Genomic DNA, 15,656 nt, shown 5'->3' with positions numbered 1-15,656 from the left:
AAAACACAGAGACTCGTGTTTATAGTATGAACTAGGCAAATATATATGAAGAAGATGCAAAGAAAACCAATTTAAGTTTTACAATATTCACCAGACAAGAACAAAAACAGGCAAGGCACTAAAGAAGATAAAATTTATAAGGAAAATATTATAATATAAAATAAATATCAAATTCTGTAAGTGTTCCTATACTTACAGATTGAAATATACTAATCGTCTGTCTTAAATAAGACAGTGTCAATATTCATAATGTAAAGTCATGAAAGAAAAAAAGACATAGTAATTAAGGAAAATTTAATTTTTGACTCTCAGTCTATGACAGATCAAGTAGCCAAAAAATAATAATAATTGGTTAATTAATTAATAGGCAAAGACAGAGAAGACATATATAACATAATGATAGTGGATCAAAGTACCAGTTATCAGGTTCTATACACAGAAACAGAGACTGCACATTCAAGTATTTATGAAATGTGGATAAAAATTAACTATTTAAGTGTAAAAATATTCAGTAAATCCAAAAACACAGAAATAGAGAAGACAGTCTCTAAAAACAATGTATACATCTAGAAATTAATAATATATCACAAAGGAGTAAAAATCCTTCTAACTTAAAAAAAAGTTACCTTAGTCATATCCTTGAATCAAAGATAAAACAAATGAAAACAAAAGGGCATTTGAAATATAATAAAACATTATAGCTAGAAAAGCATAAGTAAAGAAAATTTAACATTCATAAAATTTATGCAATTAATACAAAATAACTCTAAATAAACTTTAAGTGAAAAGGTTACAAAATGCACAACAGAATTTACACAAATAGAGCAACAGGAAATACAAATAAATATAAAAAATAATAAATGGGAAAATGAACAAGTAAACTCAAGAGGTGGTATTTTGAAATCAACTATTAGCTACTCAATTACCTACGTAAGGAAAAAAGCATTACATACAAAATAATCTTTTATTATTACTTTAATCATCTGTCTTCTTACTTCTCTCAGTTCAATGAAAATTTAGAAACCTGAATGAAATGGAATGATTTTCTAGTAAAAAATAAAGAAAATAGCTATAAATAGAGAGAATATCTAAATATGCCAATATGATAGAGAGAATTGAGAAAGTTGTAATGCTACTTCCCCTTAAAAAGCACCAGGTCCAGTCATGTTCATAGGTGAAATATACCAATCATCTTAGTAGAAGATAAAGCCATTTCTTTATTTGGTAAAAATCAAGAAGGGGAGGGGAAACATTGTCTTTTAATATAATTACCAAAATCTGCAAAGATGGCCCAATAGAAGATAATTAAATATCAATCAAATTTATGAATATTGATATGAAAAACACTTTCAAAAGTTGCAATGAATATTCAATAGAATATTTATACCTTGAATATATAAAAATGTCTCAATATTAAGAAATATGTGACAGTACTCATGATATTAATCAGATCTAAGGAGAAAAATAGTATCTCCAAAGATGTTTTCTATAAAAGCGTTTGTAGAAATTCAATATCTAGGCATAGATGCCCAGCAGACTAGCTCTTCTGAAGATAACAACTAGAAATTCTACACAAAATACCAAAAAACAAAACAAAAGCAAAACAAAATAAAACCCAAAATACCCATCTTCCTCCCCATAAATATTCTACCTATGGCATTAGAGAGTAAATAAAAGAAGTCTCCACAATGCCAGGAGGAATAAATTTGAAAGTAATCAGTATACAAATAATCAACAAAGTATGACCTATCCTTAAAAAGGACCATCAATGGAAGCAATCCATTGATGACCCATAAGCTTGAAATGACCCTTAAGTTGGAATTATCAGGAAGAACTTTAAAGTAATTATTGTAATTATGCTAAGTAAGATAAAGGAAAATATATCCATAAAGAAAAGAAAATATATGAAGTATTTTAAAAGAAATAGAAAATATAAAAGAGAACTAAATGGATGTTTTAAAACAAAAAGAACAATTGAAGTAAAAAAAAAATACTTGATAGACTTAATAGCAGAATGGAATGAAAAAGAAAAATGTCAGTAAATGTGAAGTTACATTAATAGAAATTGCCAATATGAAGATGAGATAGAGAAGAGACTCGGAAAAAATATAGAGACTCAGATACCTGTAGGATAATACCAAAATTTCTATTATACATGTAATTGAAATATCAGGGAGAAAAAACACAGAGAATGGGACCAAAAAAGTTTTAAAAGGTAATAAGCCCAAATTTTCCAAATTTGTTGAAAGATACAAATTTTAAATGCAAGAAGCTCAGGGAATCCCAAATACATACATGCCCACACACATAACTAGGCACATCACAGTCAAACTTCTGAAAAGTAAAAATAAAAGTAATGTGAAAGCAGCTTAAGAATACACAGAATAGCAGTTTAAATAACTATGAACTTCTCTTCAGAAATTATGGAGGCCAGAAGACAGTGGAACAACACCACGAGAGTACTGAAAGAAAAGAAAATGTCAAGTCAGAATTCTCTAACTAGAGAAAATATCATTCAAGAATGAAGGCTAAATAAAGATGTTTAAAAAAAAATTAAAATTATTTTTAAGTTATATTTATATATATATATATATATATATATATTTATATAACCAGATTGCAGTACAAGGAATAAAAAATGAATTTTTCATATGGAGGGCATATGGCATCAAAAAGAAATCTAAGTCCTCTGGAACAAATGAAGAGTATCAGAAATGAAAATATCTATTTAAGTATAAGATACAATTATATATCCTAATCTCTTCAAAATACATGTAATTTCTTTAAAAAAATATTTAATTTATTTATTTATTTGAGAGGAGAGAGAGCAAGCACAGGTGTGTGGGGGGGGATGGGGGAGGGCAGAAGGAGAGGTAGAAGCAGACCCATCCCTGCTGAACAGGAAGCCTGATGTGGGGCTCTATCTCAGGACCCTGAGATCATGACCTGACCCAAAGGCAGATGCTTAACAAACTGAGCCACCCATGTGCCCCACATATAATTTCTTAAAGTTTATAACATTATTGTGGGGGGTTTTAAATGCACATACAAGTAATATGCACGACAACAGCGCCATGAAATTCAGTGCAGAGAGGATGTAAATAGTGCTACGTGCATATTGTATATGTGTATGTATGAAGGTAGGTATATATTTTAATGTATATTATGATGTTTTTACATACTAAGGGAGACTTTCTGTCTGGGGAGAGATAGCCCCTTTGGGCAATAAACTCTTGGAGAAGTTAACTTTTAGAGATAGTCCAACCCAGAGTACACCATTGATATGCATATAAAACAACCCAAAGTCATACCTCTTCTATCTGGTCCATATACCCCATGAGGCAACATTCTTCTGCCTTAATTAATCCAGGGTCAGGTACTAAAAAACAATGGATTACTCCTATGGCTTAAAGTCCACGAAAATTATTAAAACTAGCCAATCCCCAAATTAATTACCCTGTCATGCCTTGCCCTTCCTGTAGAAACTCCAGTAAAGGCCATGGTCAAATTTCTCTCATAGCTCCTGCCCTTTCAGCCTCCTGACTGCCACTGGTGAATTCCCCTGTGGCCCAATGTGGTACGGTGACCTCCTATCTGGGACCTGTGAGTATAATAAACTTCTTTCTTCTAAGGTGCTTTCTCATTTTCGCCTGTGACCACACCAACTTTATCATACCATATCCAACACTTACATTCCTAGAACAAAATGTTTACAAGGTTTCTATGTTTGAAATACAGCATTAAAAATTTAACTCTAAGTAGACTGTGAAAAATTAAATACTTACATTATAATTCCTTCAGGAATGGTTCTCAATATGGAGTGATTTTGCCCTTAGGGTACATTGGCAATGTCTGGGGACATTTTTTGATTGTCATAACAGAAGCAGGGTACTACTGTCATCTAGTGGGTATAAGCCAGAGTTACTGCTAAACATCCTACAATGCACAGAACAGCTTTCCACACCAAAGAATTGTCCTGTCCAAAATGTAAATAGTGCTGATGTTAGGAAATTCTGCCTAAAGTAATCACAAAATGACATAAATGTTATAGCTAAAAAGCCAACAGAAATATTAAAATTGAATTAGGAAGATTTAAATAATTAAAAAGACTTGAAAAGAGGATAAAGGAATAAAAACTAGAAAGGGGAAACAGAAAACAAGTAATAGGTAGACTCAACTTCAATCAAATTAAAATTATATAAAATGTAAAAGGATTAACACTCCAATTAAAAGGCAGAGATTATCAGAATGGATTAAAAGCATGATTCAATCATGTGATCTCTATAAGAAATTAGGTTTGGGGACACCTGGGTGGCTCAGTCAATTAAGCAGCTGCCTTCAGCTTAGGTCATGATCCTGAGATCCTGAGGTCCTGAGATCAAGTCCCTCATTGGGCTCCTTGCTGGGTGGGGAGCCTGCTTCTCCCTCTTCCTGCTCTGCCTGCTATTCTCCCTGCTTGTACTCTCTCTCTCCTCCCTCTGTGTTAAATAAATAAATAAAATCTTAAAAAAAAAAAAAGAAAGAAATGTAGCTGGAGTACAAAGATGTAGAGAGTAAGTGGATTTAAAAAAGATTTACTATGCAAAAAAAGTATTAAAATGATGGAGTGGATATAATAAAATTAAATATAAAAATAAACTTCAACACATAGAATGCTGGTAGAGATAAAGAGGAACAAACATTTCATAATAAAAAAAGCTCAATTTTTCAGGAAGTCATATTAATTATAAATGTATATGTACTTAATAAAAGACTCTCAAAATACATGAAGCAAAGAATAATAAAATTAAAGAAGCAACAAGAAAACCCCATGATGATAGATTTCACCATTCTTTTCTCAATAACCAATAAAAAGCTAGACAAAAATCTGTAAAAATATAGATAACCTAAACAATGCTGTCAAATATAATGAACTAAATGATATTTATAGAAAACTACATACAGAATTTTTTTCCAATGAACAAGATCATTCACAAAGTTGTACTACTGTTCAGTCAGTAAAAGAAGTCTCAATATATTTATAAAGATTAAAATCAAAGCCATATGTTCTCTAAGTTAAAATTAAATATATTAAAATCTTAAGAAGACTCAAAATATTTGGAAAATGCCAAAACAATTTCTAAAGTAGTCATGGTTCAAAGAAGAAATCACAAGAAAAATTAGAGACTACTTCTTGCTGAATGATAATAGAAGCACAATATGTCAAAATCTATGAGGTCCAGTGTAGGCAGTCCTTTGAAAAAAATCTAGACCTTTAACCACTCATATCAGAAAAGAAGAAAGGGCTAAAATTGATACCCTTGGGTTTCAAATTAAGAAGTTTAAAAAAAAAAAAAAAGAAAGAAAAGGTAAGCCAAAAAGTAAGTATGAGAATGGGGAAAAAAATAAATCAAAGAGCAGAAATCAACAAGATAAAAATCAAATGAGAGTGAAAATTAACAAAATTATAAGCAAGTTCTTATAAACCAAAAAAAATTGAAAAGTCCATTGGAAAAAAAGAAAAAAAAAAACCCACAAATCACCAAAATCAGGAAAGAAAAGGGATGTCACTAAATATCTTATACACATTAATGTGGTAAAAAAAAGAATGTTATTAACATGTTTATATTTTCAAATACCACGATGTTGCTAAGTGTAACAAATTCCTTGAAAAATAAAATTTACAAAAATTAACACAAAATCAAAGAATTATGATGTTACCCAATATTTATAAAATATTGCAAATGTGAAATAACAGACCAATATCTCTCATGAACATAGACACAAAACTCAATAAAATATTAGCACACTGAAACCAACAATGTGTAAAAAGAACAAAACATCATGACTAAATGTGTTTATCTTAAGAATTCAAAGTTGATTTAATATTTGAGAATCCTAGTATAAATAGGATTTTTTAATTAAGCAAGCAGACAAAAATAAATATGCATAAATAAACATAAATTCTTTAAAAAGTCTTAAAAAGAACAGAGAATTAATTCTATCAGATATGAAAACATAATGAAATATTATAATAATGGAAACCACTTTGTACCTTAATAAACAGATAAATGGAATGGTGATTCCAGAAATAAAGAGAAATACACATGATAAAGGTTATATGTTAGAGAGGACAAGATGGAATATTGAACAAATTTTGCTGAGAAATCTAACCTGCCATTTAGGTAAAAAAAAATAAAGCTGATTGCATATCTTTTTCCTCACTTAAGGTAAATGCTAGATGAAATGCAAATTTAACTATTTAAAAAAATGAAATTATAAAAACACTGGAAGAAAATTTGGAATATATTTTAAAATTTCAATGTGGAAAAAGGCTTTGCAAAAAGAAATAAATGTAGAAAGTTGATTTGAAAGACTGATACATTTGACAACCCAAAATTCAAAGAAAGTAAAAAAAAAAAAAATAGCCTATAAAGAGAGCTATGACAAGCTGAAAAAAATATTTGTAAAGTATAAGGCAGAACAGAGGACAAATTCTTTTATAGATGAAGAACTCTTACAAATCAATAAGAAAAAAATCAATGTCCCAATAGAAAAAAATATAGGTCATTGTCGTGAATAGGCAGGTCACAGAAAAATAAATAAAAGGGCTTTCTAACATAAGAAAAACATCCTCAGCTTCCTTCAATTTCTAGCGATGGAAATTAAAACAAAAATGAGTTGTTTTCCTTTATCTCACTGGCAAAGCAAGAGAAGATTCATAGTGTGTGATATTGGTGAAGATATGTGGAAAAGGATACTTGTATACTTTGTATAAAGTGTAAATACTGTAATACACTCTATAATACACTTCATAATAACGTATAGAGTATAAATTGGTGTTATCTGTGTAGAAGGCAATTTGACAACATCTATTAGTTAAAATTCACAAGACTTTTGACCTAATAGGAATTTACATTATATGAATATTTTCACATCTGTGCCAAGTCCTTTACACAAGAATAGTTATAGTAGCATTGTGTGTAATAGCAAAGGTAAAAATAAATATCCATTAATGAAGGGCTCAATAAATAAATTAGCTTTCAAATAAAATATTCTGTACTATTAAAAAGATTGAGGTTGATCTATAGATGATTATATAATAAAATCTCCAAGGCATATCATTGAGTAAAATATCTTAAGGGAAAACAATTTATGACATGTGTTCCCATTGTGTAAAGTAATTTATGACAAATGTACATGTGCAGATATTTACTTATAAATATGTATAAACACACATAAATGCATACAAAAACATTTGTATTCTTTTATATTTGCACACTATTTCTTTAAAACAACAACAACAATGTGTAACTATTGGCTATTACCTAGGGAGATAATGCTTAAGAACTGAGAGTCTGGGGTGAGGGAGAGATTTCCTGAAAATAAACATTTTAAGATGTTTAAAAATATATTTGCAACTGCTTATATTATTGAAAAATCCAAAAGTTTGAAAACTTAGCAAAAAATCAATTTGTTGCATCTTACATCTATGAAAAGTAAATTAAAAAACAGATCTTTGATATGGTGTGCTTTTTGTAAAGAAACCAACCACTTGACTGAATTGCACTTTTTTTTCTCTGCTCTTACTATTTGTTAGGCCCAAGGCCAGGTGTTTAGAGAAACAAAACTAAACAAACAAACAAAAACAATGTACTTGCCCTCAAGGAGCTCACCATTCAAGGGGAGCAGCTCACATTCAAAGACTCAGAGGAAGACTGCTGTCCTTCTGGCTTAGATATAAGATATATAGAAAAAACAGTTCCTTCCAAAACCATAACAAGAGCTTAGTACAGCAACTTTCTACAGATCTCACCAGGTATCATGGTGAATGCCAACACATCACTGAGATGGTTGATGTCATCTCCACTAAGCTGACAGGGCAGAGCTCAAAGAGACTTCTTTTAAGAAGAGCTATTAAGGGTGCCTGGGTGGCTTAGTGGGTTAAAGCCTCTGCCTTTGGCTCAGGTCATGATCTCAGGGTCCTGGGATCCAGCCCCACATTGGGCTCTCTGCTCAGCAGGGAGCCTGGTTCTCCATCTCTCTCTGCCTGCCTCTCTGCCTGCTTGTGATCTCTGTCTGTCAAATAAATAAATAAATAAAATCTTAAAAAAAAAAAAAAAAGAAGAAGAAGAAGAGCTATTAACCATCATAGATTCTGTCTGCTCAACTTACTGAATAATTTCAATTTCCAAAGGCATTACACTCTTCCCACCTCTACTCCTTTGGCTGTGCTGTTCCTTCAGCTTGGAATGTTAAATTTTTGTTGTCCTTCTTTGGCTAATTCCACCCAACATCAAATGTAGGCTCAAATACTTCTCCAGAAAAACCTTTCTGATTCTCTACCACACAACTTAGGTTGAGAATCTTTCCTCCATGCTCCCACAGCTCCATCCACTTTTACATTCAACCATTTGTTTCTCATGCTCTCATATTAAAGTACGAATTTACTTAAAGATGTGTCCCTGGTGTTTGACACACAGTAGAAACTCAATAATTGATGAAATCAACTGTAGAGCTTCACTTTTTCCCTATGGATTCACGAAGCTTACCATACTAGCCTGAACTTTGCGACTGACTCCCTATGTGACACACCCCCACTGAACCACTATTCCAAATCTAAGACATCACACTCACTTGTCCAGTGACATCCCAGGAAAGACAAACTTGCCCAGGCAGATTCTGTAGACGGAGCTCAGGGGAATCCGCTGCAACTGCACACAGCTGAGCATGATAAAGTCATATTTACAGATCAAGAGAGTCTTGTCTGTGACCAGCAAAATCCTCTCCTTCTCATTGTTCCAGTGGTCTATCCTGTAGGAATCATCACAGAGGATACGAGTTAATGGCATGGTCTTTCCAAGTTAAAGATAATGGCACTCCCTGAAATGCCTCTACTAACACGGAAAATAGGGAGATTTGATCACCTCAGAAGAGGGGTTGAGGGATACCTAATGCCATCCTCTCTCTCTCAGTCCAGTTCCATGACCAAGGGAGGAGGGAAGATGGAAGATTGCAGAAAGAATATGATTTCAGAGATGAATACCCATGAAGAGATCCATGAGGGGAATGACAAGCTTGTAGTGTGTTGACAGACACCTGATTCATGTTCCTTCATATCTTCCCTGTTTGCTAGAAAACCTTCATCTTCCTCCAAGGACACCAAAACATTGTTTTTTTTCCCCAACTCAGTTCTTACTACAAACTTTACTCACCACACACTAGTTTTTTCTAATCCCCAAAAGTTATGTTGCTGAGTGAAGATAAAATGGAGACAAGTGCACTGACTCCCTCCCCCACAAGCCATCTGCTCATCCTATCATATCCCTGAACAAGTGAACTGGTGTTCTTTTGAGCCAAGGACAAAGTAGACACTAGATAAGTGTTTACTAAATTGATTTGCTTTGGCTTTGAGAGCCTTTCAGGGCATGAATGGAAAATTCTGACTCCAACAGAATCTCCACCAGAGAAAACAAGAAATCCAAGCAATGCTGTCTGGTTAGAAGAAAATGCACATGGTCTGGAAATCCTCTCACTCACAGCAATTTTGCTGTCTATCTACTATAGTCTTTAGGATAAAACACTCACGATTTTTATTAGATTTATTTCAGTACATGTTTTGTTTTCCTTAGGTGACTTGAAAAGGGTGATCTGTGACTGATTCATACCTGAATCCTCACTACACAAAATCAGTCTAATGTAAAGACAGAAAGGACACCCTACTCCCATCCATTCTCACACAGTAACTACAGTGCTATTTTTAAAATACAAACAGAATGACATCACTCCCCTATTTATTTTATTAAATAGCATCTCTTTGATCTTAGGAGCGAATCCAAGTTAGGAGCAAATCCCACGGACTGTAGCATTATCTCATAACAGGTTAAGAACCCTAACTGTCCTATGATTTATAGGTCAAATGCCTCATGCAAGAGGATTTCTTCAGTTTCTATATAAACATGGTACACCATTATGTTCTCTCAAAGCATCCTGATCCTCCTCCTTTTTTGGACCCATTGCTTTTTGTAAGGAGGAATGATAAGTAAAACGTTTAGAAGTAAGTACCATGTGGACACTGACTGATCAGAATGAATGCCAAAATACAGAGGGAAGACAGTGGCAGTCAGCGTGAGCTCAGTATTGTGTGTGTGTATGTGTGTTTGTGTGTGTGTGTTTCAAAAAGGTAAAGCCTCTATCCAGCTCCTGTCAAATAGCCTACAGTAAATAAATTCCTGTTGAGTGAATAAATGAGTGCTAATCAAAAATTTTGAAGGTTGTTGGGCTAGATGAGGGCAGAGCTAAAACTTCCAGCTCTATAACTTACTGACTCTGTAGGATTGGATATTTAACCTGTCTTTGGCTCCTGCTCCTTACCTGCGAAATGGAGACAATACTAGCACTCATCTCCTAAGTTCGGGGAGAGGATTAGGGGAAATGATTCTCAATCAGTGCTCTATAAAATCAGCTGTTATGATCAGGGGCAGGGACCTCAGTCACTAAGGAATTTTGGGCAACCCAGATATATGCCTTTCCTCAGTACAGCATAACCTAAACCCACACAGGCAAGACAAGCCAAGAATTAAATCAGTGCAAGGAAAAGGAGACATGTAAAAAAGAGGAAAAAAGATAGAAGAGAAGAAAAGAGAGAAAAACAGAAAAAGGAAAAACAAGAAGACTGGGATCATTGATAGAGGTCCTGTTGTAAGGTAGCCATAATGTGGTAAGAGTATTAGCTCTACATCCCCCACAACCCTTTGAAGAAAGTCACATCTGAAGTCAGTCAACTAGAATATGGTAATAGGATCAGTGGTGCAGAGTCTGAGAGATTTGGTTTAAATCCTGTTCCACCAGTGTCCCTCCACTTCAGCGACACTGCCATACTCAACTCCTGACGCACTGGGAAAAGGAAGGAATTCTAGATGATCTGTTTAACACTCTCAGTCTTAATCAGAAAGAGACTGGGGACTCTGAAATGTCTTATCGGATATCTACATAAATTTCTCTAAATAGCTTGCATCTACTTAGCAGCAAGTTAAAAGCTGCTGCCTAATAAACCAGACTTGGTTTTAGTCTAAAAAAACCACAGCTTTTGGTTGAATGGTTTTACTGAAAATGTCAGCACTCCATAATGAGATTTATTTTAAAAGGTAAAGGATTTGGGAAAAAAGAGAATTCTTTTTAGGAACACAGAGTGCTCTGCTGTGACACAGATTTTGCATAATTTACATGTCGGGAAAGTCTGAATTCAAGTAAACACACAGATTTATAAATAGTTTGGGGCCACATCTCTAGCTCCTGGGTGGTATATGTATTTATTTAGACTTCAATTGCACCTTTTTCCCCAAATAACTCATGGAAAAAACATTGAATTTCATATCCCCAATATTAACATAATTGAAGTTGGGTTGGCAACAGTATCCACCACAAATATAGGGATAGGAGTAACAGTGAAATATTGTGGAGATTTACAAAGTCCTTGGATATTGATGGTCCTATTAATCCTCACAACAACTCTTTGGACTGGATGTTATTACCTTCATTTTAAAGACAAAGTAGAGACATAAAACCCAGCCATGGTATTGGCTTTCTTCCCAGTACCATTCACCTCCAAAGAGAGGGTCCTTCAGGTGGTATGAGAATGTGGTAAAACCCACTTCTGGAAGAAGCTGACGTGATGATATATACCACTCCTGGGACTGTTCTCTCTGGGAAACATTTCTCCTGAGAAAACACACATTACTGTCCCTTTCAAACGTTGTCCTCTTCCAGTGTTCCCAATCATGGCAAAAACCCTCCTTCCAGTTATGCAAGCCAGAGACATAGAAGGGAGTCATTCTGCACTCTCCCTTTCCTTACCTTATCTGCAAGGTCCTAAAAATTTGATGCCCAAAATATATCTCAATGCCACCCACTTATCTCCATCTTGACCTTCACCTCCTCTTGACTGGATCAAGTCTTCCCTCATCTCCTGCTTAGACTATCACAGTCATCCTCTTACTAGTTCTGGCTACTAGTCACAGAGACCCATTTTGCCTACATCTACTCTTGTTCCCTCCTAATCTCTCCACCTTTTGAGGGAGACCTTTTGAAAAAAACAAATTTGGCCCTCACCTCTCCACTTTGGCTTCAGACATTTCAATAATTCTCCAGAGTTCTCATAAGAAATGACAAAAGTTCTTCACCAGGTCTGAAATGCTCTCCACAGTCAAGCCCTACTTACTTCTTCAGCCTCATCCCAGGTCAAGTCTCTGCACTCATTCTTCTCCATCTTTCAGTTTCTTGTCTTCAACATCCCTACTCCTACTAAAGTGACTTTGCATTTGTTGCCTCCTCCTGGGATTCTTTGCTTAACTTCTATAGTGCTGAGCTCAATTACTCCTTACTCAGGCAAGCCTTCCCAGACCTCTGTGACTACTTCTGCTCTTTCTAATGTACACTTACATAATGCCGCACACTTCTCCTTCATAGTGCTTACCCCAGATGCAATTTTAGTTATTTCTATGATGACCTAATTAACATCTGCCTCCTCTCCTATACTATGAACACAACAAAGACAGAGTTAGTTCTGTACATCGTGTCTCCGAAGTTGCACGTGTCCAAAAAATATTTCTGAAATGAATTAGTAAAGAATGAACAATCCTTGTGCTGCACAAGCCATATGCCTTGGCTCATGCTGTTTGGGAATCCTATCCTCACGTTTACACATTGAAATACTCCCCCATAAAATAGCACAGTTTCAAAAACTAATCAGTAACATTGGGAAAATGTTCATGCAGTGTAAAAATCAGAAAGAGAGGATACAAAATGTTACTTTCAGTATACTTCCAACTTTGTAACAACAAATCCATAGATCAAAACGGTAACTGATTATTTCTGAGTGCTGGGGTTTTTCATGTTTTTATTAGCCAGTATTTAATTTCTTTTGGCAATGAATATATTCTACTTTCATGATAAAAAATATTAAAAAAAAAAAAATCTCACCTATCCTTCAAGTCCCCAGTTTAAATGCTATCTATTTCATGGGGACTCACCCTCACCAGTCTCCAGCCTACCTCTTGCAAAGCAGATGTCATCTTTCTTTGCATTAAAGACACACAAGCTTGGGGCGCCTGGGTGGCTCAGTGGGTTAAGCCTCTGCCTCTGGCTCAGGTCATGATCTCAGGGTCCTGGGATCGAGCCCCACATTAGGCTCTCTGCTCAGCAGGGAGTCTGCTTCCCCCTCCCCCTCTGCCTGCCTCTCTGACTACTTGTAATCTCTCTCTGTGTGTGTCAAATAAATAAATAAAATGTTAAAAAAAAAAAAAAAAAAAGACACACAAGCTTTTTATCAGAGCCTCAGCTGTGGCCCAGGTCACAATCTGCTCTATATTACAGTGATGTTTACCTCCAGAATATCCTCTTGTTCCCCACATTTGATGAGAGACCCCCCCCCCAGTATAGAGAGGTGTTTTAGTCCTGTCTGGGTCCCCTCATTATGCCCAACACAAAGCCGAGAGAGAAATCATAGCAAGTGAGCAGAGCATGAAAGACGAAAACCGTAAGATTCATCCTCTTAGTTGTGAGACTCACTGTCTCCTGGCAGAGGCTTTGCCATATCTCCTGTTGCCACTGTTGTTCCTCAGCACTAGTGTCATTTCCCAATTCGATGAGGCCTGGACACCCCAGTGTAAAAGGGAATCTAGGAACTCCAGATTTGTGGTTTCCTGGGATGACAACAGTTTTGCCAGCAGAGGGCAACAGCGAACCAGCAATGACAGGCAACCGGGCAGAGCAAGTTTCCAGGGCCCCTACCCTGTCACTCAAACCATCCAGATGCTTTCCTAGTGGCCCCAGCCCTACCCCAACAATACTTTCAGTGCTCTTTTAAGGCTGTGTCACATCAATTCGTGGTTTAGAAATTATTTTCGTCCAAAAATATTTTTTCTAACATTATTCCTTCACACTTACACACATGTATGCGTGCGTGCACGCACACACACCCACACCCACCCACACACACACACACCATTCAGTAGAAACATCTTTCCTAATATTGCATAGACTGACTATACCTCGTTTACAAATTCATCTTCCTTCGTGTGTCCCTCCAGCCTCTTAGCATAGCCCAGACCTTAAAAGAGGAAGACAGTTTCTTGGCTAGCCAGAAATCGGAAGCCCAGGAGGAAAACACTGAATCATTCATTCCACACATATTCCCTGAGCACCCACTGGGTTCCAGGCCCTGAAGAGAATCCAATTTGGGTTTGCTCTTGAAACATAAACAGATGAAAAATGGATGGCATTGAAGCAAAGCAATTTTCCTCCCCCTGGGTTAAGTGAAGTCTTAAAAAACCTGTAGCTAAATAATTCACATTAAATTCTTTCAATCATTTGGTTTTTCTTTCCTGGGCACTCTCCAATTTGTTTAAAATAGGGGACCCTCCAAGTAAACATGGTATTCTAATAAAAACCCGATGCCCACAAACCTTCTTTGTTCTCAGATCCCCTGACCTGACTTCCTGTGGTTCGGTTTTCTCCCCACTACCCCACAGAGCTAGGCATGTTCCAAGCTCCATGGTAGCTATTGGGAATAGTGAGAAGAATATTCTGCTTTTAAGGAATACACAATTTTCTAAGACATGAGATGAAATCATGTATGGAAGAACTAATATGGCACCCAAAGCTGTGACGAGATTTTATAATATTAACACAAGTCCACAGACTCAGGTCTCCAGATTCCCAGCCCCTGTTCACAGAGCTGAGGAAAAGGAACCCCAGGAATCTACCTATTTCATGCCCTTGAAGAACATTCTTTTATCAACACTTCATTTCCTGCTATTAGGTGTAAGATCTTTGTGCTGAAAAAACATACGTTGCAAAGCAGGAATGATTCTTGGGAATAAACACATGCAAAAAGTTTTTAGGAGTATTAAGTTGTGTGTGTGTGTGTGTGTGTGTGTTTAACACTTCCTTAATGTATACCACTGTAGGATAGACAAAGTGTCCCCATAAAACATAGAAGGATGGACCTGGAAACATCCATTCATGTACCCACAAAGACTGTTTTTTTCCTGAGTAAGAAAAAACAATGGCCATTTTTTCCCTCAGAAAACAACGGAGTCTTTGAATTCTAAAAGATATAATGAAACTATAAACAATCAGTTTTTACTTAGGAAATTATACACATATATAATTTATATGTGTGTATGTGTATATGCAAATATATATATATATATGTATGTATATATACACACATATATATGCCAATTCTAAAGCTCCTGAGATCTACATGCATATGAATAATTCTGCCATTCATTTTTCTTAGGTTATAATCACAACCCTTCATTTATTGGGGGTCTTCTCTGAATCAGGTAGTGTGCCAGATATTACACAAATATTACCTGTTTTAATCTGCATCAAACAGTCTGGATGAGTACAGGTGAGGAAATGGAGACTCAGGGAGGTATAACAGACTGAATATTTATTTCCCCTCAAAATTCTGATGTTGAAGCCCTAACTTCCAAAATGACGGTACTAAGTAGTGAGGCCATTCAGAGGTGATTAGGTGTAGAGGAGGTCATGGAGATGGAGCTCCCCCCATGAGATTATGGGCCTTATAAAAAGAGGAAGAGCCTCTGCCTTCGGCTCAGGTCATGATCCCAGGGTCTTGGAATCAAGCCCCGCATCGGGCTCTCTGC

The 15,656-nt window shown here is 35.5% G+C and overlaps 1 protein-coding gene across 3 annotated transcripts in view; it reads right to left on the bottom strand.

Annotated features, from left to right (window-relative positions):
- The window catches only part of TPRG1 (tumor protein p63 regulated 1), a 194,699-nt gene that overhangs the window by 71,778 nt on the left and 107,265 nt on the right, over positions 1 to 15,656 (bottom strand). For all 3 annotated transcript variants that reach the window (XM_032875627.1, XM_032875628.1, XM_032875629.1), the window contains one exon: positions 8,617 to 8,793. In XM_032875627.1, the coding sequence (XP_032731518.1) occupies positions 8,617 to 8,793 (177 nt within the window). The remainder of the gene's footprint in view (positions 1 to 8,616; positions 8,794 to 15,656) is intronic.

Source organism: Lontra canadensis, unplaced genomic scaffold (assembly GCF_010015895.1).
Source record: "Lontra canadensis isolate GAN:19392208 unplaced genomic scaffold, GSC_riverotter_1.0 scaffold56, whole genome shotgun sequence".
Classification (NCBI taxonomy): Eukaryota; Metazoa; Chordata; class Mammalia; order Carnivora; family Mustelidae; genus Lontra; species Lontra canadensis.
The sequence above is the reverse complement of the archived record's forward strand: the minus strand, read 5'-3'. Positions and strand labels throughout refer to the sequence as shown.